This window comes from Bos indicus, chromosome 16 (assembly GCF_029378745.1).
Source record: "Bos indicus isolate NIAB-ARS_2022 breed Sahiwal x Tharparkar chromosome 16, NIAB-ARS_B.indTharparkar_mat_pri_1.0, whole genome shotgun sequence".
NCBI classification, from domain to species: domain Eukaryota; kingdom Metazoa; phylum Chordata; class Mammalia; order Artiodactyla; family Bovidae; genus Bos; species Bos indicus.
In genome coordinates, this window is record NC_091775.1 from 80,965,871 (window position 1) to 80,991,384 (window position 25,514).

Genomic DNA, 25,514 nt, shown 5'->3' on the forward strand with positions numbered 1-25,514 from the left:
CCTTGAACTCATCCATGAGGGCTGGGATCTACTTCCTCCAAACTCCTGCTAAGGTGGATATTTTGATCTCTCCTCACGAGTCACAAACGTTCTTGGTGAGTCTTCTCCAGAGAGTTTTCAACTGATTCTGCCCAGGTCATCAGAGGACTCACTGTCTGTGGCAGCTACAGCCTTATGAAATGTAGTTCTTAAACAATATGCCAGAGAGTCAAAATCACTCCCTGACCCACAGGCTGCAGGACAGACGTGTTTTCAGGCATGAACTGCATGGATCCCACCGTCCACCTGCATCAGCGCTCTCGGGTGGCACCCAGCGCACTGTCAGTGAGCAGCAATGTTTTGAATCTTTATTTTCTGGGCAGTAGGTCTCAGTGATGAACTTAAAAAGTTCAGTAAACTTTCTGTCAACAGAAGTGCTGTCATCTAGGCTTTCTTGTTCCTGCACAGAGCACAGGCAGGGTAGACACAGCATAACTCTTCGGAGCCCTAGATTCCCGAAATGCTAAACGAGCACTGGTTTCAACTTAAAGTCGCTGCGACAGGCGCGCTAAATCACAGGCGGCAGCGATGGGCATGCTAAGCGCAGCCGAGAGGAGCTACCCCACGTCCGAGGTCAGGGGCAGAAGCCGGGAGGACCCCATACCTGAAGGGCGACGGCCAAGAGGAGCTACCCCATGTCCGAGGTCGTGGGGGGCGGCCGAGAGGAGATACCCTTTATTTTCTGAGCATCCGAGGTCAGGGGCAGTGACAAGAGGAGTTACCCCACGTCTGAGGTCAGGGGTAGCGGCCGGGAGGAGATACCCCACGCTCTTAAGCCCGAGGCCAGGGGCGGCTGGCGGGAGGAGCTACCCCATGCCCCCACGCCCGAGGCCAGGCCTGTTGGCCGGGAGGACCAACCCCACGCCCGAGGCCAGGGGCGGTGGCCGGGAGGACCAAACCCACACCGTGGCTGCGCGTGCACAGGAGGGCCTAGAGGAGCTATCCCATGTTGAAGGTCAGGAAGGGCGGCGGTGAGGAGATACCCCTCATCCAAGGTAAGGAGCAATGGCTGCGCTTTGCTGGAGCAGCCGTGAAGAGATACCCCACGCCCAAGGTAAGAGAAACCCAAGTGGACGGTAGGTGTTGCAAGAGGGCATCAGAGGGCAGACACACTGAAACCATACTCACAGAAAACTAGTCAATCTAATCACACTAGGACCACAGCCTTGTCTAACTCAATGAAACTAAGCCATGCCCATGGGGCAACCCAAGATGGGCGGGTCATGGTGGAGAGATCTGACAGAATGTGGTCCACTGGAGAAGGGAATGGCAAACAACTTCAGTATTCTTGCCTTGAGAACCCCATGAACAGCATGAAAAGGCAAAATGATAGGATACTGAAGGAGGAATTCCCCAGGTCAGTAGGTGCCCAGTATGCTACTGGAGATCAGTGGAGAAATAACTCCAGAAAGAATGAAGGGATGGAAGCAAAGCAAAAAGAATACCCAGCTGTGGATGTGACTGGTGATAGGAGCAAGGTCCGATGCTGTAAAGAGCAATATTGCACAGGAACCTGGAATGTCAGGTCCATGAATCAAGGCAAATTGGAAGTGGTCAAACAGGAGATGGCAAGAGTGAATGTCAACATTCTAGGAATCAGCGAACTGAAATGGACTGGAATGGGTGAATTTAACTCAGATGACCATTATATCTACTACTGCGGGCAAGAATCCCTCAGAAGAAATGGAGTGGCCATCATGGTCAACAAGAGAGTCCGAAATGCATTACTTGGATGCAATCTCAAAAACGACAGAATGATCTCTGTTCCTTTCCAAGGCAAACCATGCAATATCACAGTAATCCAAGTCTATGCCCCAACCAGTAATGTTGAAGAAGCTGAAGTTGAATAGTTCTATGAAGACCTACAAGACTTTTTAGAACTAACACCCAAAAAAGATGTCCTTTTCTTTATAGGGGACTGGAATGCAAAAGTAGGAAGTCAAGAAACACCTGGAGTAACAGGCAAATTTGGCCTTGGAATACGGAATGAAGCAGGGCAAAGACTAATCGAGTTCTGCCAAGAAAATGCACTGGTCATAACAAACACCCTCTTCCAACAACACAAGAGAAGATTCTACACATGGACATCACCAGATGGTCAACACCGAAATCAGATTGATTATATTCTTTGCAGCCAAAGATGGAGAAGCTCTATACAGTCAGCAAAAACAAGAACGGGAGCTGACTGTGGCCCAGACCATGAACTCCTTATTGCCAAATTCAGACTTAAATTGAACAAAGTAGGGAAAACCACTAGACCATTCAGGTATGACCTGAATCAAATCCCTTATGATTATACAGTGGAAGTGAGAAATAGATTTAAGGGCCTAGATCTGATAGATCGAGTGCCTGATGAACTATGGAATGAGGTTCGTGACACTGTACAGGAGACAAGGATCAAGACCATCCCCATGGAAAAGAAATGCAAAAAAGCAAAATGGCTGTCTGGGGAGGCCTTACAAATAGCTGTTAAAAGAAGTGAAAAGCAAAGGAGAAAAGGAAAGATAAAAGCATCTGAATGCAGAGTTCCAAAGAATAGCAAGAAGAGATAAGAAAGCCTTCTTCAGCAATCAATGCAAAGAAATAGTAGAAAACAACAGAATGGGAAAGACTAGAGATCTCTTCAAGAAAATCAGAGATACCAAAGGAACATTTCATGCAAAGATGGGCTTGATAAAGGACAGAAATGGTATGGACCTAACAGAAGCAGAAGATATTAAGAAGAGATGGCAAGAATACCCAGAAGAACTGTACAAAAAAGATCTTCACGACCCAGATAATCACGATGTTGTGATCACTGACCTAGAGCCAGACATCCTGGAATGTGAAGTCAAATGGGCCTTAGAAAGCATCACTACGAACAAAGCTAGTGGAGGTGATAGAATTCCAGTTGAGCTATTCCAAATCCTGAAAGATGTTGCTGTGAAAGTGCTGTGAATATGCCAGCAAATTTGGAAAACTCAGCAGTGGCCACAGGACTGGAAAAGGTCAGTTTTCATTCCAATCCCAAAGAAAGGCAATGCCAAAGAATGCTCAAACTACCGCACAATTGCACTCATCTCACATGCTAGTAAAGTAATGCTCAAAATTCTCTAAGCCAGGCTTCAGCAATATGTGAACCGTGAACTTCCTGATGTTCAAGCTGGTTTTAGAAAAGGCAGAGGAACCAGAGATCAAACTGCCAACATCTTCTGGATCATCGAAAAAGTAAGAGAGTGCCAGAAAAACATCTGTTTCTGCTTTATTGACTATGCCAAAGCCTTTGACTGTGTGGATCACAATAAACAGTGGAAAATTCTGAAAGAGATGGGAATACCAGACCACCTGATCTGCCTCTTGAGAAATTTGTATGCAGGTCAGGAAGCAACAGTTAGAACTGGACATGGAACAGACTGGTTCCAAATAGGAAAAGGAGTACGTCAAGGCTGTGTATTGTCACCCTGCTTATTTAACTTATATGCAGAGTACATCATGAGAAACACTGGACTGGAAGAAAGAGAAGCTGAAATCAAGATTGCCGGGAGAAATATCAATCACCTCAGATATGCAGATGACACCACCCTTATGGCAGAAAGTGAAGAGGAACTCAAAAGCCTCTTGATGAAAGTGAAAGTGGAGAGTGAAAAAGTTGGCTTAAAGCTCAACATTCAGAAAACGAAGATCATGGCATCCGGTCCCATCACTTCATGGGAAATAGATGGGGAAACAGTGGAAACAGTGTCAGACTTTATTTTTCTGGGCTCCAGAATCAGTGCAGATGGTGACTGCAGCCATGAAATTAAAAGATGCTTACTCCTTGGAAGGAAAGTTATGACCAACTTAGATAGCATATTCAAAAGCAGAAATACTACTTTACCAACAAAGGTTCGTCTAGTCAAGGCTATGGTTTTTCCTGTGGTCATGTATGAATGTGAGAGTTGGACTGTGAAGAAGGCTGAGTGCCGAAGAATTGATGCTTTTGAACTGTGGTGTTGGAGAAGACTCTTGAGAGTCCCTTGGACTGCAAGGAGATCCAACCAGTCCATTCTGAAGGAGATCAGCCCTGGGTGTTCTTTGGAAGGACTGATGCTAAAGCTGAAACTCCAGTTCTTTGGCCACCTCATGCGAAGAGTTGACTCACTGGAAAAGACTCTGATGCTGGGAGGGATTGGGGGCAGGAGGAGAAGGGGACGACAGAGGATGAGATGGCTGGATGGCGTCACTGACTCGATGGACGTGAGTCTGAGTGAACTCCGGGAGTTGGTGATGGACAGGGAGGCCTGGCGTGCTGGGATTCATGGGGTCGCAAAGAGTCGGACACGACTGAGCGACTGATCTGATCTGATCTGATCTGTAACAACTGAAAGTCATTAGCCTGTAACCAGTGAGGCAGTCTGTCCTTTGAAGCCTGGAAGCCAGGCACTGACTCCTAACTATGGAAGTCACGGGTGGAGCCTTCTCCCAGCAGAGGCTGTTGTTTAGTGCAGCCACATTCATGAACGATCCCAGCTGCATCTCCTGGGTGACTTGCTGCAGTTTCTACGGCAGCACCTGTTGCTTCACCTTACTGTGTTATTCAGTCGCTAAGTCATGTTCCACTCTGTGCGACCCCATGGACTGCAGCCTGCCAGGCTCCTCTGTCCTCCACTATCTCCTGGAGTTTGCTCAAATCCACGTCCATTGGGTATGTGATGCCATCTAATCATCTCACCGTCTGCTGCCCCCTTCCCTTCTTGCCTTCAATCTTTCCCAGCATCAGGGTCTTTTCCAAAGAATTAGCTCTTCATATCAGGTGGCCAAAGTCAGCTTCAGTCCTTCTAATGAATATTCAGGGTTACACTTCTACGTTATTAAGATGGCGTCTCTCCTCAAACCTCATGACCCAACGTCTGCTAAGCTTCAAACTTTCCTTCCACAGCGTCCTCACCTGTCTGGCCGTCCCAGAACTGAAGATAGCTTATCTGGACGAGGCTATGACTAAAGGAAAGTTGTTTCTGTTTGGCGTTCTATCCAGACCACTCAGGCTTTCCCTCTATATATCAGCAGTAAGGCTGCTTCGCTTTCTCGTCACCTACCGAAGCAGCCCTCTGCACCTCCTTTAAGCGCCTTCCAGCCTGGCTGTCTGCTGTAAGAGGCCTAGCTTTAGGCCTGGCCTGGCTGTCGAAGTGCCTTCCTCACTGAGCACAATCATTTCCAGGTTTTGATTTAGACTGAGAGACGTGTACCTCTTCCTGTCCCTTGAATACTTAGGGACTCTGGTGGGGTTATCAGCCGGCCTGATTTCAGTACTGCTGTATCCCCAGGGAGAGGGATGCCCAAAGCAAGGCAGAGAGATGGGGGAACTGCTGGTCAGCGGAGCAGTGAAAAGCAGCATTTTTGATTGTTTGTGGTTTCATATAGGCGTGGTGTGTAACACCCCAGACAATTACAACAGTATCCTCAAAGATCACTGATCACAGATATCATAACGAATACAGTAAGGGAAAGTTTAAAGCACTGTGAGAACAGCCAGCTGTGAAAGAGAGACATGAAGCGGCCAAACGCCACTGGAGAAGCAGTGCTGGCACACGCACGCCTCGCGGGGCAGCCACCGAGCCTCGTGGGGCCACACAGGGCCCGGGAGTGACACCGGGGCGCAGTCATGCAGCTCTACCCGCGTCTACAGCAACGGCTCTCAAGACTGTTCAGTCACAGACACTTTCACATTTTAAAAAGTTCTGAAGATCTCCAAACAGCCTCTGTTTATATGGGGTATATCTATTAATATTAACCTTATTAGACATTAAAATAGAGAAATGAAACATGCATTTGTGAATTTATTAGAAAATGACAGCCCTATTACATGTTAATATCAATGTTATCTTTTATGAAAATAACTACATGTTCTAAAACAAAATTTTAGCAAGAATGGTATTACTTTACATGTTTGTAAATTTCTTTAATGTTGCCTTAAAACAAGATAGCTAGATTTTCATACACATTTCTGCATTCGATACGTGTAGTATTTTGTTTTAGCCAAAATATGCAAAAATACCCAGTCCTGCAGAGATATGTAGTTGGAAAAGCAAGGAGTCTTGGAGCAGCTTTTTGAGGTAACGACAGTCCTCTGTAATCACACAGTCAGACGTAACTGACGCACGTGGTGACCTGAAGCTCGGCTGCCACGTGGAACCTGAAGCCGTGTTAGCAGAGCTCTCGCGCCCGTCACGCTGGAGCCAGTCGTCTGCCTTGTACCTGGGCTGCAAAGCCTTACCCAGGCATGGCTCTGGGGAAGTACTGGTGCAGCCCTCCCAAATGCACACACATCTCATCACGCAACAGCAACTTTAAAAATCACATCCTTTAACAGTTTCCTTGACATCAGCCTTGGCAATGACTTTCTGACACCAAAAGTAGAGTGGACACACGGGACTTCATCAAACTTCCTGCTTCTGCAAAGGAAACCAGCAACTGGACAAAAAGGCCTCCCACTGAACGGGAGGAAATATCGCAAGTCATATAGCTGATTCAGGGTTAACAGCCAAACTGAAGAACTCACACAACTCAGCAGAAAACAAACAGTCTGATTAAAAAAACGGGCAAAGGATCTGAACAGGCTTTTCCCCAAGAAGATGGACAATAGGCGCATGAAAAGGCACTCACACCACTAATCAGCAGGGAAACGCCAACCACAGGCACAGTGAGAGGTCACCACACACCTGTCAGGACGGCTACCAGACAAGAAGCAACCAGTGCTGGCGAGGACGTGGAGACGTCGTCCTCATGCACTGCTGGGGAATGTAAGCTGCTGCAGCCACTGGGAAACAGCAACGCCGGAACTCCCACGCGGCCCAGCGAGTGCACTGCTGGGCCTTGACCGGAAGGAAACCAGAGCACCACCTGGACCGGAGCTGAAGCTGCACCCCGTGCACTAGTCACAGCTGCCCAGACAGGGGAACAGCCAAGTGTCCATCAGCAGACGGACGGACGAAGAACATGTGGCGTCAGTGTGCGCGCGTACACACACAGTAGAATGCTATTTCGTCACCAGAGGAGAAACCTCGCCGTCTGCCACAGCACGGATGGGCCTCGAGGGCCCACACTAAGTGAAATAAGCCAAAGACAGGCACGATGCGATCCTACGTGCATGTGGGATCTAGGAGAACTGAGCGCGCAGGTGTGGAGAACGGACGGGGTTGCTGGGGGCGGGGGTGGGCCAAGCGGGCGAGGCTTTCAGAGGCACAAACTCACAGCCACACAGGCGGCCAGTCCCGGGAGTGGGCACCGCGCGGGCGGCGGTGACCAGCGCACACCGCGAATCCGAGACTTGCTCAGACAGCAGACCTTAAAAGTGCTCACCACGAGGGAAAAAATGAGGCTGCGTGTGGGGCTAGACGGCAATTTAATTTATTGTGGCAATCCCTCTGTAATATGTTATCAAATCATTACGCTGTACACCAAAAAGATGTTTTATTTCATCAATTATATCAATAAAAAATAATAAAATTCTTAAAACTCCACATTCTGTAATACTGTCTTTGGTCTCAGAACAGTCTTTGCACATTGGGAAGCAGTGAATACTGTCACCCAAAAGGTGTAAGTCTTCCGAAATTCTAACTTCTGCCTTAAATGTTATAATTTGCAACCAATACTCAAAATGACAGTTTCAGTTCGCTCACTTCTAAGAAAATGTGGGCCACACACCTACATCTGAACAGCGGGTCTGAGCATCCACGTCCCAGGAGGAAGCGGCGCCGGCCGGGAGAGGCAGCCGGCCCCCCTCCCCTCCAGCTGCAGGTCAGCGCCCCAGGACTCGCCGCTGCCCTCTGATCGTGAGGACGCTCCTCCCGGCCTTTCTGCTCTCTCTCTGGGCTGCATGCTGGGCGCTTCCTGCTGTCCAGTGTGTTTAGTTCACGAGTCCTCTCTTTGGCTGCTGTTCTACAAGTGATTTCTTAATTTGTTATTTTAGTTTTCAGTTCTAGAATTTCCATCTTCCTAAACAGAGAGCAGTTCTCTATTGAAATTCTCTATCTTGCCTTCTATTTCCTTGAACGTGTTAACCATAATACACTGTGATTACTCTGAAGTCCGGGTCTGATATCATCCATATGAGTCTGTCCTAATGTCCGCATTTTCTCTTAGTCTTTCATAAATCAGTCTTTTACTCAGCATGTATGGCGATGTTTGAATTAATGCCAGACTTTTTAATGAAAGAAAATGGTACTGGCTTGCAGCTCTGGAAGCGTTGCCACCCTCCAGAGGAGACCCTCTTCCCTGGCCATCAGGCTGAGGAAGCGGTCCCCCGACTTCTCACGCAGCGGCCTCGCTTAGAAGGCTGTGACGATGAATCTCATGGGGCTCCCCCCTCCAGCGCTGACTCAGCAGGTCTGGAGGGCATCCGAGAAGCTTCTGACTGGTTCTCAGGTGACGCTGGTGACGTGCAGACCACACTGTGAGGAACAGGGGGCTCAGGCAAGCCCTCTGAACCCACCTTGAGACCAAACTGCTCAGAGGCTGGGCTTCAGCCTCCACAAAGCCGGCCTGGGTCTGGGAAGATTGGCGGCCAGAAGGTGGGCCCTTGGCAGTCCCAGTGGAATCTAGGGGCCCCTGGGGCCCTGTTTCTGAACTCTGGCTTCTGTCCCCTCAGCATGAGGAGCCTTGTAGCCAGCGCCTTGGGGACAGCACAGCCCGGGGCAGGGTTCACCTCCTTGCGACTCCCTCCAGGACTGGGACATGCCCAGTGGTCACTTCCTCACCATCTCTCCAACACCTCCAAAGGCTTCTTTCCCTTCTGTTTATCCAGGTTCTCTGCTTATTCTCAGTGGGAGGGTGTGTCTGTTACAAGACATGCCATAGTCTGAACAGAGGTCCTCAGCCAGGCTGCACGTTGAGAGAGATTTTCCCGCCACATGGGTTAGTAAACTGGAGCCACTGCACACTCTCAGAATGCCTCCTCCCTTAGCGTACGCCTCTCCTCCGGGGCTGCACAAACCTGAGTCTCCAAACTTGCAAGCATAGGCCAGACTCGGAGTCAGTGACCACACCGAGGACAACCCCTGCCCGGGCAGCCCGCCTGGGTGCCAGGCAGCCTCCTCACACCGCACCCCCTCCCTGCAAACACAGGGAGCACCCCAGGACACCCGATTCCTGACTGTGGTCTCTTCTCTGCACCGCAGGCCTCCAGCGGGCACATCTCACCACCTGCTCCAGTCACTTTTCTCGAACAAGAGAAATGCAGCTGGTAAAAATTGCTCTGGGGGGAAATCAAGGGCCTTTCACCTCACCTGGAGTCTTAGGTGTTTGAAATCACACACGTTCTTCTCAGAAACAATCAGAAAATAGACCAACGTGTGAAAACAAAAACAAACTTAATTCCTCCACAGGAAGACAAACTCACGTTATTCTACTACACAGGCGTCTAGATGTTTATCCATGTGTGCATATTCAGTATCTGTACACTACATCATAATCTTTTTAATTGATATTACGTACGTTACTTTGCACCTGTGTCAATATGTGAGATCTGTACTAAGTTGTAAGGGAAAAAAACTTATAAAAACAAACCTCAGAAAACCCAAGTACTTGATTTTAAGAGTTTCTGAGGAGGGAAGGAACATCCTCATTCACTTCTGTCCTCCCAGATGCGGGTTCCAGATCCACAGAAGTGAGCACCTCCATGCCCGGTTTCCCGGGGCACACGCTGCACCTTCAGTAGCGCCGGAGTCCTGAACATTCTAAGCCCAGACCAAAGAGCACATTGCAGTCCTGGAGCCAAACCCGGCCACCACATTCTGCAAATCAGGTTTTACCAACAGCAGCAGCAGCAGGGTTTAGTGTTTGTGACTGAAGCAAAATGGCCTGCAAAGTCCAAAACATTCATCACCTGGCCCCTTAAAGAGAATTTTCTGACCCGGCAACACCCATGCCGGGCATACCCACAGCAGCGCACCACGGGCGCTCACGCGTCTGCCCTGCACAGCTCTGCTCTGCAGACGAGTCTCAGCCCACAAAACACTGCAGCGAAGGCACAGCAGAAGCCGTGGCTTTACATCTGCCCCTGCTCTGGCCTCCAGATAAAGACCAGGCTCACATCTGCAATGCAGGGACAGAGGAAGGAACTTTGATGCCAAACCATCTAATTACCATACCTGCCTACTGCATTTCCTGGAAGGCGGGAGGCATTTTGCTTTGTCTGAGGTTACATGGTCAGTAGAATTCAAATACTTGGAATTAAGCAAAATAATGTGTTACTACAATAATTTGACTACAGGAAATAATTTGCTCTCTGCCTCTAAAGTTCACAGTGCCCAATTTACATACAACACATGCACTAATTCTATCTTAGAAAGCTGTGCAAAATCATCAGTGAACATCAAGAAAGGCGTAACAGTAATAAAGGACCTAAAATACTTTCGACAAGTTCAGTATGGAGACGAGGACCCTGACACGGACCCAGACCGCCAGGGTTCGAACGCTGGCCCCTCAGCACCTGTGCCAGAGGACTCCGGACAAGACATCTGAGCACTCTCAGCCCGAGGTCCTCAGGCAATGAGGGCGTACCCGGCTGCCACCGCCTCATCACCCAGCACCAGGGCAGGTGCCACGTGGCCCGGCCGCTGCTTCTGGCCACGACCTCTCCACCCCATGTCAGAAGCTCAGCAGTGATTTGGAAAAGAAAGAAAGGCGCCATTATATCCATCCCACCTAGTTTGTTAAGGAGCTCCCCTTAATTAGTTTTCCTGGAAATGGATAATTCATTTGGAAGAGGTCATAATGGCCTTGAAAATACTTTCAGCACAGGCTCCAGGGCTCTCTAAGTAAAATGAAAGTATGTGAAGCAGAATGAAGAGAAGGGACCAAAGGGTCTCCCAGGACTGCACAAGGCTGTGTTCCCCAGTGATGAGAATCGGCTCTCGCACAGAATCCACCCATGGGACACTGCTTTCTGGAACAGTGTTGGGGAATCCTACATCTGAACTCTGCTCTGAGGAGAGAAGGGGACTGATGGTTAATTTCAAACCGGGAAGGAAGCAAGATACACATCTGCCTATAGCTGCTGCTGCTAAGTCACTTCAGTCGTATCCGATCTGTGCAACCCCACAGACAGCAGCCCACCAGGCTCCCCCACCCCTGGGACTCTCCAGGCAAGAACACTGGAGTGGGTTGCCATTTCCTTCTCCAATGCATGAAAGTGAAAAGTGAAAGTGAAGTCGCTCAGTCGTGTCCAACTCTACACCTGCTCCATTAAAAGCACTGCAGCCTTGAACGCCAAAGCCACTTCCACAGGACAGTGCTGTATTTACGCAGGCCACTCTACAGTGAGCTCACGGTCAGAGCAGGCATTATGGGCGCCACAAAGGGTAGACGAGCACCAGGGCAGCAAGGCCGCTCTGTCTCACTCGCCAGGCTACGCCCACCAGCTGGCCTGGCCCACTCTCAAACACCCGGCCCTGGCTGCAGGAGAGACCAGGTCAAACACAGCATCACCACTGCTTTTTCTCTTTTAATCGGAAAGAAAGAAAAGCCAAGAAAGTCAACACACAAATATTTACGGAAATAACTCAGATCTTCAACAATAGCCATCCACGCGCCGTAAGACAAACTGGACTTTACATCCATGTGAACCTGCAGAACGCTAGTGTCTAGACTGTGTGACCGGAGAAGGAGAGGCACCCACTCCAGCACTCCTGCCCGGACAATCCCAGGGATGGGGGAGCCTGGTGGGCTGCCGTCTATGGGGTCGCAGAGAGTCAGACACGACTGAAGCAACTTAGCAGCAGCAGCAGACTATGTGAAGACCTTGTACCAAGTTTTTTAAAAAAGGGCCAAATTCCAACAGGAAAAAAATCAGCAAAGCATATAATAAGGGAATTTAGAAAAGAGGAAACCCCAAAAGCCTTATAAACAAAAGAGAAAATGTTCACTTTAATAAGTAATCATGAAATACAAATTAACACAGAGAAACCACTTCATCTTCCATGGATTTGTAAAAACAAAGCACCGATATCATCAAGCGCACCGTAGGCTGCGGAGAACTGCACGCTCAGCGCGGCTGGCAAGCGCACACAGGAGCAGGGAGGGGGCCTCTCCAGAAGCTGCGCCCACTCCTGACAGCAGGGCCTCCTCGGGGAACAAACGCCCTGGACAGAGCCCTGCACGCGTGCAAGGGGTCGGCAGCGAGCGTGCACGCCGCAGCTGCAGTGCTGGGGGGACCATGCGAGTGCCCTGGATGTCCACTAGTAGAAAACACACCTAACCACACTGCTGTGGTCACACGACGGCCTGGGCGAGCACTGAAAACGGACAGACAGGCCTGCTGAGTGAGAACAGCAGGTTTCGGAATGCCGTCTAGAGAACGACACAATTTGCACACGCAGCAAGACCTTGTGGAAGGACGGTGCATGTGTGCACACACCAAGTGATGACTGACGAGACCTGAAAACGGTGCCTGCCACATTCAGGACAGCGGCCCCCTCGAGGGAGCGGTCAGGGAGATAGGCCGAGGGGACGCACGGTGTGAACTAGACTTTAGTAATTTACTTTAAAAATTAAGCCAATATGGCAAGACAGAGGACTTGATAGGGCCAAACCCTAATCTGTTGGATGTCTTAAACATGTAACAAGAGTATTTTAAAAAGGAAACACGGCACAGCTTTATCTCCAAGTGAGTAAAACTTAAAGATGTCAGCAGAGGTACTGTGGGGTGGTGAGACTATGAGTAACTCTTCAGTTCAGTTCAGTCGCTCAGTTGCGGCTGACTCTGCGACCCCACGGACTGCAGCCCGCCAGGCCTCCCTGTCCATCACCAACTCCAGGAGCTTACTCAAACTCATGACCATTGAGTCCGTGATGCCATCCAACCATCTCATCCTCTGTCGTCCCCTTTTCCTCCCACCTTCCATCTTTCCCAGCATCAGGGTTTTTTCAAATGAGTCAGTTCTTCGAATCAGGTGGCCAAAGTATTAGAGTTTCAGCGTCAGCATCATTTCCTTTAGGATGGACTGGTTGGATCTCCTTGCAGTCCAAGGGACTCTCAAGAGTCTTCTCCAACAACACAGTTCAAAAGCATCAATTCTTCAGGTTTCTTTATAGTCCAACTCTCACATCCATACGTGACTACTGAAAAAACCATAGCCTTGACTAGACAGACCTTTGTTAGTAAAGTAATGTCTCTGCTTTTCAATATGCTATCTAGGTTGGTCATAACTTTTCTTCCAAGGAGTAAGTGTCTTTTAATTTCATGGCTGCAGTCACCGTCTGCAGTGATTCTGGAGCCAAGAAAATAGTCCCTGTTTTCCCATCTATTTGCCATGAAGTGATGGGACCAGATGACATTATCTTAGTTTTTTGAATGTTGACTTTTAAGCCAACTTGTTCACTCTCCTCTTTCACTTTCATCAAGAGGCTCTTTAGTTCTTCACTTTCTGCCATAAGGGTGGTGTCATCTGCATATCTGAGGTTATTGATATTTCTCAGTTCCCAAGGGAGGGGGTGGAGAAGGAAATGGCAACCCACTCCAGTGTTCTTGCCTGGAGAGTCCCAGGGACAGGGGAGCCTTGTGGGCTGCCGTCTATGGGGTTGCACAGAGTCGGACACGACTGAAGCGACTTCGCAGCAGCAGCGGCAGCAAGGGACGGGGAAGGGCCGGGGTTCCCGAGGGCAGTGTAGGTGGAGAGGGAGGGTGTTCTGATGGATTCTCAAGGGAAATGGCAGATAGGACTCGAGGAGGACTGGGCACTTCTTGGGAGAAGAAAAGAAATCTTGTTTGATTTTCATGTTCCTCAGCAGGGTGACATTTATTCAAGACCACTAACAAGGACAAAAATATATAAGAACAAACAGACTTTTCTGGCTCTTTCTTGCCTTTCAGAATCAGAGAGAAGGGAGTGGTTTGATTTGTTTATACCCTCATTCTAAAGAGAAACTTAGAACTCCAGAAAGTGCACACCTCCAGCATCACCTTAAATAGATGGAGATAAAATAGAGGGGAAAGGAAAAGAATGGCCAGAAAAAAAAATGGCGAGGGTTTCCCTGGTGGCTCAGTGGTAAAGAACCCACCTGCCAAGGTAGGAGACACGGGTTTGATCCCTGATCCAGAAGATCGCACAGGCCAAGGAGCAACTAAGCCTGGGAGCCGCGACTGCTGAGTCCCCGTCCCCTAGAGCCTGCTGCAACTACAGGAAGGCCTGGACACGGCCATGAAGACTCACTGCAGCCCAAGACGAGTAAATAAAATCACACACGCACACACACTCTCTGGACGCAGCCACAAAGACCCACCACAGCCCAAGATGAGTAAATAGAATTACACACACACACACATATATATAAAAGACTATCGAGAGTTCCGGGCAGCCCCCAGCAGTCAGGCTCCACGGTGTCAGGAAGGAGACCCGATGATGCAGGAGGGGCCTGAGCAGCTGGCGGGGGTGGGGGGGGTCCCAGAGGAGAAGAGGAGCGGCCTGCAGGGGTGGGAGGGCTGCAGGAGCCAGAGGAGGGAGAGGGTAGGGACTGAGGGGACGGAAGACACAGGCTCCGGAAGTAGCGGCCCCGAAACCACGGGCAGAGTCGGCAGCGGAGGCGTGGGGTTGGTGGGGACGCGGTGGGGCAGAGGCCCTGGTCAGCAGGTCTCGGAGGCGGGGGACAGGGTGCATCAGCCTTGCCTCGAGAGCGACAGGGAGAGTGGGTGACGGGCGGCCGGCACGCGGGCTCCAGGCCAGAAGGTGACAACGCGCCCCTGGGCAGGCCCCTTGGTCCAGGGACACGAGGCGGCAGCCCTGCCGTCCCCAGCGTGCTCGGGGCGCCCCTTCTCCAAGTGCTTCTTCAGGGAGGAGCCGAGTTCCCCCAGGGCCCCCGAGCTGTCACTACAATTTATTACAGGTCACCAAAAGCACACAGGAGTTGTGAGTCATATTCTATTTCCCCCGTTTTAAGGTTAGAAGACTAGGATTTCTTCAGAGGAAACAAAATAAAAGCTAGGCCACTTTACTGCCCAGGGTGAACAAAGAGCCCGAGGAAAAGCGTCAAGAAGAACCAGAAACAGCGGCTCGCCCAGGTAACTCCGCCAGCCAACCCCAGCTCTTCAGCTCTTGTTAACACAGAAAGAGGTGCCCCCCAGGCTCTGGCGCACCCCCGAGGGCACCGTGCACCCGCCTAGGACGCAGCAGGCGGCTTCCAGGAGCCCTGCATGTCCTTCGGCCTCAGACGGGACAGAGAGCTTTCAGTCTTTGTTCTCAGGAGTGGGTTCTCCCAGGACACATAGTCATGTCCTTCAAAATCAGAACGTCTGGAGTGCCTAGGCCTGCGCCCACACTGCCAGCTCACGGTGCCCAGGGACCAGTGGAGACTGGAGCCTCGGACGCTGCCCCGTGGGGTCAGAGCAGGGGACGGTGACGTCCCAGAGGCCTGGCTTTGAGCCCTGGCTTTGCCACTTACCTCTGTGACTGTGGGCAGGACCATAGTCCACCTTAACTTTCTTATATGTGCCAAGAAAAAATACTATTCATCTCAAGTTATGAAGGCTGAATGCATCTGGAGGTACTGGCGTATACTAAGTGTTCACAAATATCAATCCCCTCACCTGTCTAGGCCTTTCTTGTGTTTAGGCACCTTGGGTCCCCCTCACTTCATGACCCTCTCTAGGTAGGTCATGTGTAGGACCGCCCACCCTACACAACCCGCCTTCTTCTTCGAGCGCCTAATACACCCCCCGCCCCTGACAGTCTGCTCCCTCATGGCCTCCGAGGTGGGCACCTGGCATCCCCGGTCTCGGGGCACAAGGCAGGCAGGGCTCTCGTTTTAAACCCACGGCTCCCGGCACAGCAGTGAGCGTGTGGCCGGCGGGACAGCCACCTCTGGACTTCAGGCGGACCGGAGCTAAGTTAAAAGGCAACCTCAAGGTGCAGGGCCCGGGAACCCTTCCCTGTGCCTGCCGCTCTCACCAGGAGGAGTGTCCACCAGCCCGGACACCCCCGGGAAGGAACGACCCAAACAGAGCAGCAGGGTCTCGGGAGGCCGCCTTCCCGAGTCACCACGGTCACCGTGCGTGCCTCTGCTGCCCCCCGCTGGACATGGGCGTCACTGCACAGCGGCACGCTGCCGCCCCCACCCAACACCTGCGTGCTGTGCGGAGATCGCGGCAGGACCAGCGCCCGGAGCTCCCGTGGCGGCGGCAGCCGGACCAGCCTGAGCACAGGGCCACAGAGGCACACGGGGAGAGGACCCTGAGCTCGGCCGGGCCTGGGGGAACAGAGCCGCAGCGGGGTTGATACCAGGAGCTCTCCCAGCAACAACAGAACGTGGTTCAGCAGACAAGGGGACAGCGGCCGTCCCAGAACAAAGGGTCAGCATGGACGTCAGACACACTCGGGGACGTCTGGGCTTGCTACCTGCAACATAAAGTGGGGCAACCGCCAGAGACACGCGGGGCAGGGGGGCGGGAGGAGCAGGGAGGGAGGGTCTGGCTCCGGGAGGCCGAGTCCAGAAGGTCCCACGAGCAGTGACTCCACGGGCCGAACCGACGACCCAGCAGCAGCAGAATCTCGTGCACGGCCTGATCCGGTACCTTCTGAATTCTGTCTGGTATCTGGTCCTCTGCGCACCCAAGACCATGAGGGGACGACTCACACACACGGGAAAACATTCACTGCCATTAAGATTCAATCCAATTGTCAGGTTTGTCGCAGGCGAAGAGCTTCTACTCCGAGCTCAACGCATCAGTCTCTTTGCTTTATGATTTCCTGTTCAAAGGCCAACTCAAGTGGTGCCCTATACCTTCACACACCCACACCACCTTCTCTAACTGAGGTAAATATCTGACGTGTTTTATTCACTTAAAATTCATACTATGTAACGTGTAAGATGAAGCAACACAACCACACAACCAGCGTCTGAGCACTGCTGGCCCCCTTGAGTGTGACGTCACCGAATCTTATCTCAGGAGGACAGGCACGTTTCCTCTTCCCCAAACTCCTATCTGCCCTCTGCCTGCCTGACCTCCACGAGCAGACCCTGAGTCAGCGTGTGTGTTTACACTCCCTGGGACGGAGGAAATACCAGCGAGGGTCCACACGGGTTCTGACCCACACCGCATCCTGGCCTCACCACTTCCAGCCCCAACCATGGCACCCGAGCAGCGTGCACACCCACCCGCCTCCCGAAGAACCGGAGGGGAGGGCGGACAGCGGAAAAGGCTCCGGCCGTCAGGGTCTCCGGCAGACTCACCCGCCGCTTCCGCACTCAGGCCCCGCGCTCGCGGGGGCCCGGGGTGGCACGCCAGCTAGCCGCAAACCCAAAGCAGCAAGATCCACTTCCCGCGCCTCCCACTTCTGCAAATCCAGGGGCGGCAAGGGCTCTGCTGCCAGGTCAAGTCACAGAGGGGAGAGGTCGGGCGCCCGGACACACCGCCACACACCTGGGCCTGGCAGCGGCGTTGCCGGAGCCTGCTTTTCAACGGACAGGTGGCCGCCCCTCTGCAGCCCTCCCCTAGTAAGCACTAGAGGTCGTTTCGTGAGGTTGTTGCAAGCGACCATTTTCCTAACATGGGAAAATCACCTGGTACGGGGTGGGGGCGGCTTGAGTGAGGGCCCAACATTCTGGTCCCTCCCACCGGGCACAAGCACTCACAGCTCTGAAAAAAGAACCCCCTATCAGGAGGAGATTAGCTGTGCCCTCAGGGCTGATACGGCCGGCGCTGGCGCTGCGGGGCTGGGAGCAGGGGCAGCGGCCCCGGGCCCCCGGGACATGGATGTCCCGCGGGGAGGGGGTGCTCGGGGAGCCCCACTCCTGAACTGCTACGTGGGGAGCTGAGCAGCCACGTGACAAGCGCCACTGCCTCTGGGCCCGATGAGTGCGTGTCTCAGGGGCTGCATTCAGCAACAGAAAGCAGCCTTTCCCTCCCCGGCCCCTCAGCCTCACTGCAGCAGCCCTCGGCAGGCACTGCCCGGGCCCGCTTTCCCGGAGCTGCTGAGGGGGCTGGACACCACCGTGCTATGTGTAAACAGCTTCCCGGAGCCAGGATGCGCCACACCTCCACTCAAGTGCTCCCCTCAACGGCTTCTGTATATTAAAAGTTACGCGATCAGCACCATAGTCAATTTTAAAACACTGGGATCAGCCCCAAAGGAAACCCTACACACGCTAGCAGTTCCTTCCCACTTGGCGCTCTTAAACCCAGACCAGCTGCGTCTCCCCCTGGCTGACTCATGCCCTGCAGTATTGGATGTAAGCCGGCGGTGACGGCAGGACCCTCCACTTCACCCTGAGGGGGACAGGCGGGGCTGCCACGCATGCTCCCCACCAGCTGTAGACATCCCTCCACAGTCACTGGGAGGTGCCTGCAGACCCCGACACCCTGTGCCTGTGGGGCACGTGGCCGGGCGGAGGTGCCCAAGCACCCGCAACCACACTCGGGCAGGTGCAGGGGCCACGGCGGCAACAACGGGGTGGCTGTCGGAGCTCGGGACACACGAAAGGCGCCCCCAAACCAGTGATACTCGACGCTGCATGGCAAGGCGTGTGCTTGGTGACCAAATGGCGCAAACGACCTCCTGACATGGAAGAAACAGGCCAGGCAAGTGTAGTCTTTAACCGCCAGTAAGTCAACATGGTAACTCACCACAAAAGCAACCCAGCAACCCGCAGTGCGGCCAGAGACAGGCATGGACCGACAGCTACCCAGCCTCGTAGGCAAAGGAAACACTCATTTCAGAACAAAGCTCAGAGGCTGGAGGAGCTGGGAACCCCTTTCCAGAGTACCTCTCCTCGAGCTGACCACTGCCTTGTCTTCAGCATGGATCCTGAGAGATGAGTCAAACAGCTTTAAAAAACCATGACTCAGAGTTTAATTACTTGGTTTAAATCTCTCACATTCCAAAGACGAGGCCAAATTAATCTGCTGACAGCTTCACTCAGCGGAGTAACTGCCCAGCTTCCTAAGACCCCGAAGAATTCAGGAAGGTCGACCCATGTGGTGTGCCCAACTCGGCTGTAAACACACCACGCAAAACAAGTGTGTGGGAGCTACTGGGGAAAGACAAATAATTTCAGTTCATGTAGAGAGAAACCATTTTGGTTATTTCTATAAGAAAAGAAAAGCGCGCCAAGAAAAAAAAAAAACGTAAAATTCAGGGCTGGGGCTTGTGGGAGGGGGAAGCTGGAGAGGACCAGAGGCGGGCGCTCTAATATTAGCAGGGCTGTTTAGAGGGTTGCTAAGGGAAACCTGAGGCTGCGGGTCTCTCGGCAGCTGCTCCGGCCACGTGCCCTCCCCACCACGCCTCCAGTCCAGTGACCTTACACAGTCCCATGGCCCCGGGGGCCTTCAGGCCCAGGAGCAGCCCCGGAACGGGGTGCAGGCCTGGAGGGCCATGAGGTAGACATGGCTGTGCTCCCGTCACACGTGGAGATGGACTGGCCCCGGGACTGAACCTTTTTTTTAAATTTTAAATCCAAAATAAGAAATGGTTAGGAAGTTCAATGGGGAGGAAAAGAGGCTTGAGACATGGCCCCCGTCGCCCACCTCGATGCTCTTGGGCCTCGGCATTTCCACCTGCAACTTGGGGCCGTAACCTCCTTCCTTTCCATCGGGTAACAAGAATGTGCCAGGCACAGGGGTGCTTTTCAGGGAAAAAAAAAAAAAAAAGAAACTTTGTAAATCTAAGATTGTGCCCTTCTCAAAGGTAATAAATTTCCAGAGGTCCTGACCTGAGCTTATGCAACAAAATCATAAATTACCTAGACTTCTGCATACGGTGTCGGAACCACTTAACTATTAAGGCTGCTCCTCAAGGACTGCGGCCTCTTCAAAGACTCACATCCTCACAGAGACCTGTCCACAGAGCTCGCCGGCCCTCCACCACCATTACAACAGTAACACTCCATCACTCTACAACTCTGGAAAATAGAGCAAAAATAAGTTATCCCTCATCCCTGAGAAGAGCCCGGTGCTAACCTTTCCCGTGTGGTCACCACGTGGTGTCGCAGCCGTGCCCTGGGCCAGCCCCTGCACTGACGCCAGTGGCCCTGTCTGCAGCTCGCAGGCTGAGCTCAGGGCCCCATAGGGGGCAGCTGCTCCTGCACCCACCGAGCCACGGAGGCAGCTCAGAAGGGGAGAGCCAGTGCACTGGGCACGGTGACCCACACCCCACTTCACAGGCTGCAGTGACGCTGCAGAGGGCGATGTTTCCCAAGACGACGTTCCCCCAGTCAGGTCCCGCTGTGACCGGTCTGAAGGACCGGTCCCGACACTGTCCGTCTCCGACGGGACCCGTAAACACAGGCTACAGGCCTCCAGTTCCCAGCAGGAGCCGGAATACCGCCGCAAGGACCCGACTTCAGAGGACGCTGCGCGTCAGGGCGAAGAGTGAGCACCCAGCGTGTTTTCTCAGAAGGAAAATTCGGTTGTTTGCAAAACATGTGATTTGTTTCTCTTTCAGCCTGTGTTTGTCTGAAGGAGAAACTGAATGACTTTGATTCTGTAAAGGCTTAAATGGCATGTTTTATTTGCTCGAGTTGTTCCCCAGCTGAACACACTCTAGCCCACAGCCTTGAGAGCAGCAGCTCAGGCTTCTCAGCACAGACACACACCACCACCAGCTCCTGCCCGCCCCTTGGGAGCCACAGTCTCCAGATTATCCCAGCGGAATACCACTGGGGTTCCTGTGAAAAATACAAGGATTCCGCAGACACGGAAAGTGGGGAAGGCTGCAGATGCTCACCCTCCCTGCCCTGAGGCTGGAGAGGAAGCCTGTTCTGAACCGCAGTTGACCATCTGAACCGCAGTTGACAAGCTCACTTAGCCACAGAACACTACTACTTCATCTAGACCTGCTTCACAGAAGACACTTGGGCAAACGCCGCACGGCCTTACCTCCCCCCAGCGTCAAGCACAGTCACCTGTTCCTTGCGCGTCTCATGTTCCCTCTAAATCACCACCCACTGCCCACAACCGACCCCTCAAAACTCAAGCCCGGCACCTCTGTGGGCAGCTCCCCTGCGCCTCCGACCCGCACTGTGCGGTCGGCCCGTCCACACGCCCGACCTCAGATCTGCAGCTTCCGGGTGGCCTGCTGGCCTCCCCAGGGATACACGGGCCAGCTCTGCTGGGACTGCGCCTCCTGACACCTGCGCTGGACACACGGCAGTCTCACTGCGAGGCTGCAGCACGCTCACACAGCACTATTGAACACACGAGCATGCAGCAGAGCCTCCTGTCCCAAGAAGCGCCCCCAACCCCTCACTTGACTGCTCTGCCTACAGACCTGCCTTTAGTACAACTGCTCGCTCCCAGTTACCCTCACTGTGAGTAAAACTCAGACTTCGTGGCAAGACAAGAATGACTCAGGCGTAAAACTACATCTCTGTCCTCTGGCCCCTCCGCCTCTACCGTGCAGCGTGTCTGCCTTTCACACAGACCAAACCTCTGTCGGCAGAAATGCCTGCTCAACTACACGCAGCAGCAGCAGCAGCCCTGACAAGACAGCCCCTCAGAGAGAGCCCTCCTCCTGGATGGGGCCGTGAGGATGAGCAGACCGGGTCGTGCCAACCGCCAGTAAGACGTCATGGATGGACAGACGGCCTGTGGTCCCAAATCTCACAGCCCTGCTGTGCCAGGACCTCCGACGGGAGAACCGTCCTCGGGGCCTCCTGAGACGGTCTTCCAGGTCACAGTCCTCCGGTGGGGCTCCAATAAAACCCTGCGGGCGGACTGTGCTGACGTGACGGTCGAGGCACAGTCTGCGGTTTCTGCCGGAGCTCGCAGGCCCGGACCTCGCTCTGTGCACACCCTTGCCTGCCGCAGCGCGTGCAGCGTTGCTTGCGAGGGCATCTCTGGAGGGGACCGCGGCACGGAAATGCCTCAGACCCCGGGCTGCACATGTGCTTCTTCTCGAGGTAGTTTCGACCGTGTGTGTGCCATGCCGGCCCCCAGGCTTCCAGAGTACACAGCTGGATCCTACGTTAGAGTCTTGGCTTGGGATTTCCAAACTGCATGCGTAGTAAAAACAGCCCAAAGATTTTTCTGATGACAAAGACTACCGTAAGCACAGCGAACTACATTCAGTATCTTGTAATAACCTAAAATGGAAAAGAACCTGAAGAAGAAAATAACATATACGTATGTATTCTTTAAAATCGAGAGTTTTCCATCCCTGCCTAGACCTCTCTCTTCTGGAGCAGGGGCCGGGACCCAGGCAGCCCAGATGGGCTCCGGGTGAACGGTCTAAACACACTCAGGCCCACAGACCGGCATCCTGCGTCCACACTGGGCACCAGATCCAAGCCTCCAGCCCCCAGGCCTCAGGCTGCCCCGGGCCACACAGACCACTCTGGCTTTTGGGGCCTCCTCACATCTGCCCCCTGGGAGCTTCCTTTCCTTCTTCCTCGCTCAGACACACTCTGCTACGCTGACCGGGGAACAAGGTCCTTGTGGGCCCACCTACTGCGCTGCTGGAGCTGCCCCGAAGGGGCTCCTCATCCTGTCCCGCCACGGCCACCGCCCTCCTCCATGCGCCCCGCTCCCCTGTCTGCAGAGGCCCCGACGGGTCGCCTCACCCGCTCCCCGTCATTCCTCCCTGTCCACTCCACACGCAACGCTGCAACCAGAGCTCAAAAGGCAGAGTTTTAAAAAATGTAACTCAGACCAAGTTATTATTATTATTTTGGCTAAAATCTTCTATGGACAGATAACTAAGAAATTCTACGCTGAGGTATACACCCGAGAGAAATGAAAACATAAACCCACACAGAAGCTTGTACCTGAGTGTTCATAATAGCCAAGAGGCAGGACCAATCCAGATGTCCAGCAACTTACGAATGTCAAACAAAATGCAGGACAGCCATCCAACAGGACAGTGTTCACCCACACAAAGAAGAAAGTCCTGACGCACACCACAGCACAGAGAGCCTTGGAGACACCAGGCCGGGGAAAGAAGCCAGTCACAGAAGACCATGCCCGGACGGCACTTCGGGGCGATGGTCCAGGTGGGGAGCTCCAGAGAGACAGAGGGCAGGAGCGGGGAGTGAGGACAGCGAGGAGCGGGGAGTGAGGACCGGGGCACAGAGCGAGGAGCTGGGTTCCTCTTGAGGTGAGGAAGGCTTTAACGTGGACAGGTGATCGCGCCTGGCAACTCACACACTGTGTGACGCGTATCTCTGCAAGGTGTTCAGAACACTCTTCCTGAGGCCGATGACGGCTCTGCGCGCAAGCCCGCACTCCTCCCAGCTGTGGCCGCCCGCCCCTCGCAGCCCCGGCCTGCCCTGGGGCCTCAGCCCGGACCACCCTGGCCAGCACCCTCCCCATGTCAGTCTCCTCCAGGGCCTCTGGAGCGCGGAGCGCCTCGCGCACTGCCTGGAGTGCACACTGCCTGGAGTGCACACCCGCTCCCCGCAGCTCCCAACAGGGTGGGCCTTGCACTCCTGGCCTGACTTTCTCTGAGCCCCCAGGAGTCCACTGTAAGGCACCTTGACTTAATTCTTTTATGCGCGCTGCTCCTTGAGGAAACGCACCGCATTCCACACAGCATGTGGTGCAGAGCTGTTACTCAGTAAATACTGCGGATCGCAGGAGACTCCTGAAGCAAGCCCACAGTCCGCAGCAGGCTGCCACGCAGAGGTTATAAAGCCCCGGCAGACCGTCGCCGTGTCCCCTGCTCTCCCTGCGGCTCCCGAGCAGCAGAGGGGCAGCCTGCAGCCCCTGGCTCAGCGTCCTTCAGGGCCCGTGGTCCCAACAGTGGATTTAACCCATTTCACTTGTCTCCACTCAGGAGCAGTTTTCAAAGGGAGTTTTTTTTCAGCAAATCAAAGATGACTTTCGCATTCAGTCTCTGGATGAAACTAACAGCATCTGACTCACGTCTGAGCTACGAGACGCACAAACAGCAAATACTGAAGATCTGATTTACTAAACCTGTCCTGGCTGGAGGCTCATCATAAGACGACAACTGTTGGCTCTGCAACCTGTTAGCCCAAAAAATAGAATCTCTTCAAGTTTTATGTAAATAATGAAAAAAGAAAGGAAGGAAACGAAGAAGAAAAGCACTTTTTCAACCTATCTTCCTCCATTTCGTCTCAAAAGACATGCCTTTGAGCTATCTTTACAATAAACACGTATCTAGAGCATATAACTCACTGTATCTGTAGATGAAAAGACGCTCTGACCTGCGACACATGTGCACACACTCACAAACACAACACTCCTTCTTTTTGGATATTCAGAATAAAATGGAGTCAAACTGGAATCTAAATTTTGCTAACATTTCACTTCTTTTTATAGTCTTAAAAAACGGATAATTATGTCTTCAGTCTTCAATTCCCAAATGGAATGCATTCTATTTTTCACCACTTCATCAAATGGGAGAAAATGGCCTGTCCATTTCAGTCCATACTCCAAGGTCTCTCAGGCCCGACGCTTAGTTCAGTTCAGTTGCTCAGTCGCAGCGTCTGACTCTTTGCGACCCCACAGACTGTAGCACAGCAGGCTTCCCTGTCCTTCACCAACTCCCAGAGCTTACTCACACTCCTGTCCATCGAGTCGGTGATGCCATCCAACCATCTCATACTCTGTGGTCCCCTTCTCCTCCCGCCTTCAATCTTTCCCAGCATCAGGGTCTTTTCCAATGAGTCAGTTCTTCGCATCAGGTGGCCAAAGTATTGGAGCTTCAGCTTCAGCATCAGTCCTTCCAGTGAATATTCAGAACTGATTTCCTTTAGGATGGACTGGTTGGATCTCCTTGCAGTCCAAGGGACTCTCAAGAGTCTTCTCCAACACCACAGTTAAAAAGCATCAATTCTTCGGTGCTCAGCTTTCTCTATAGTCCAGCTCTCACATCCATACATGACTACTGGAAAAACCATAGCTTTGACTAGAGACACCTTTGTTAGCAAAGTAATGTCTCTGCTTTTTAATATGCTGTCTAGGTTTGTCGTAACTTTTCTTCCAAGGAGCAAGCATCTTTTAATTTCAAGGCTTCAGTGACCATCTGCAGTGATCTTGGAGCCCAGAAAAATAAAGTCTGCCACTGTTTTCATTGTTTCCCCATCTATTTGCCATGAGGTGATGGGACCAGATGCCGTGATCTCAGTTTTCTGAATGCTGAGTTTGCAGCCGCTTGTTCACTCTCCTCTTCACTTTCACCAGAGGCTCTAGTTCTTCTTCGCTTTCCACCCTAAGTGTGGAGTCAGCTCTCTCAGCTCCTCCCTAAAGTCTCTGAGGTCAGCTCTCAGCTGCTCCCTCCACCCCTCCAGTGAGTCTACAGAACAGCCAGCCACTGACCCCCGCCACTCGCCACACACTGTCCACTGCCTTTTCTGACATTCTTCTCAAATTAATCCCCACCGCACATCGAGCTCTGCTTCTCGGAGCCTTTTATCGCGTCCCTGCTCTCCTTTGCTGCCAGAGGTCGGCACGGGCCGCACAGAGCGGGACTGAGACCCTTCCCTGTGCTCAGGCGCTGCAGTGCCAGGGGAGACAGGGCCTGAGGGGCCTCTCTTCCGTAAGATGAGGAGACAGAAGAAACGCCTGT

General features: G+C 52.6%; 1 protein-coding gene across 9 annotated transcripts in view; it reads right to left on the bottom strand.

The window, feature by feature from the left end:
• The window catches only part of PPP1R12B (protein phosphatase 1 regulatory subunit 12B), a 170,588-nt gene that overhangs the window by 70,737 nt on the left and 74,337 nt on the right, over positions 1-25,514 (bottom strand). Inside the window, exon 14 of one of the 9 annotated variants that reach the window (XM_070768783.1) lies at positions 5,822-25,510. The exons of the other annotated variants lie outside the window; for them this stretch is intronic. Coding sequence (XP_070624884.1) covers positions 25,312-25,510 — 199 coding nt within the window. The 3' untranslated portion in view covers positions 5,822-25,311. Of the gene's footprint in view, positions 1-5,821; positions 25,511-25,514 lie in introns of those variants that run through there. 9 annotated transcript variants of the gene reach the window in all.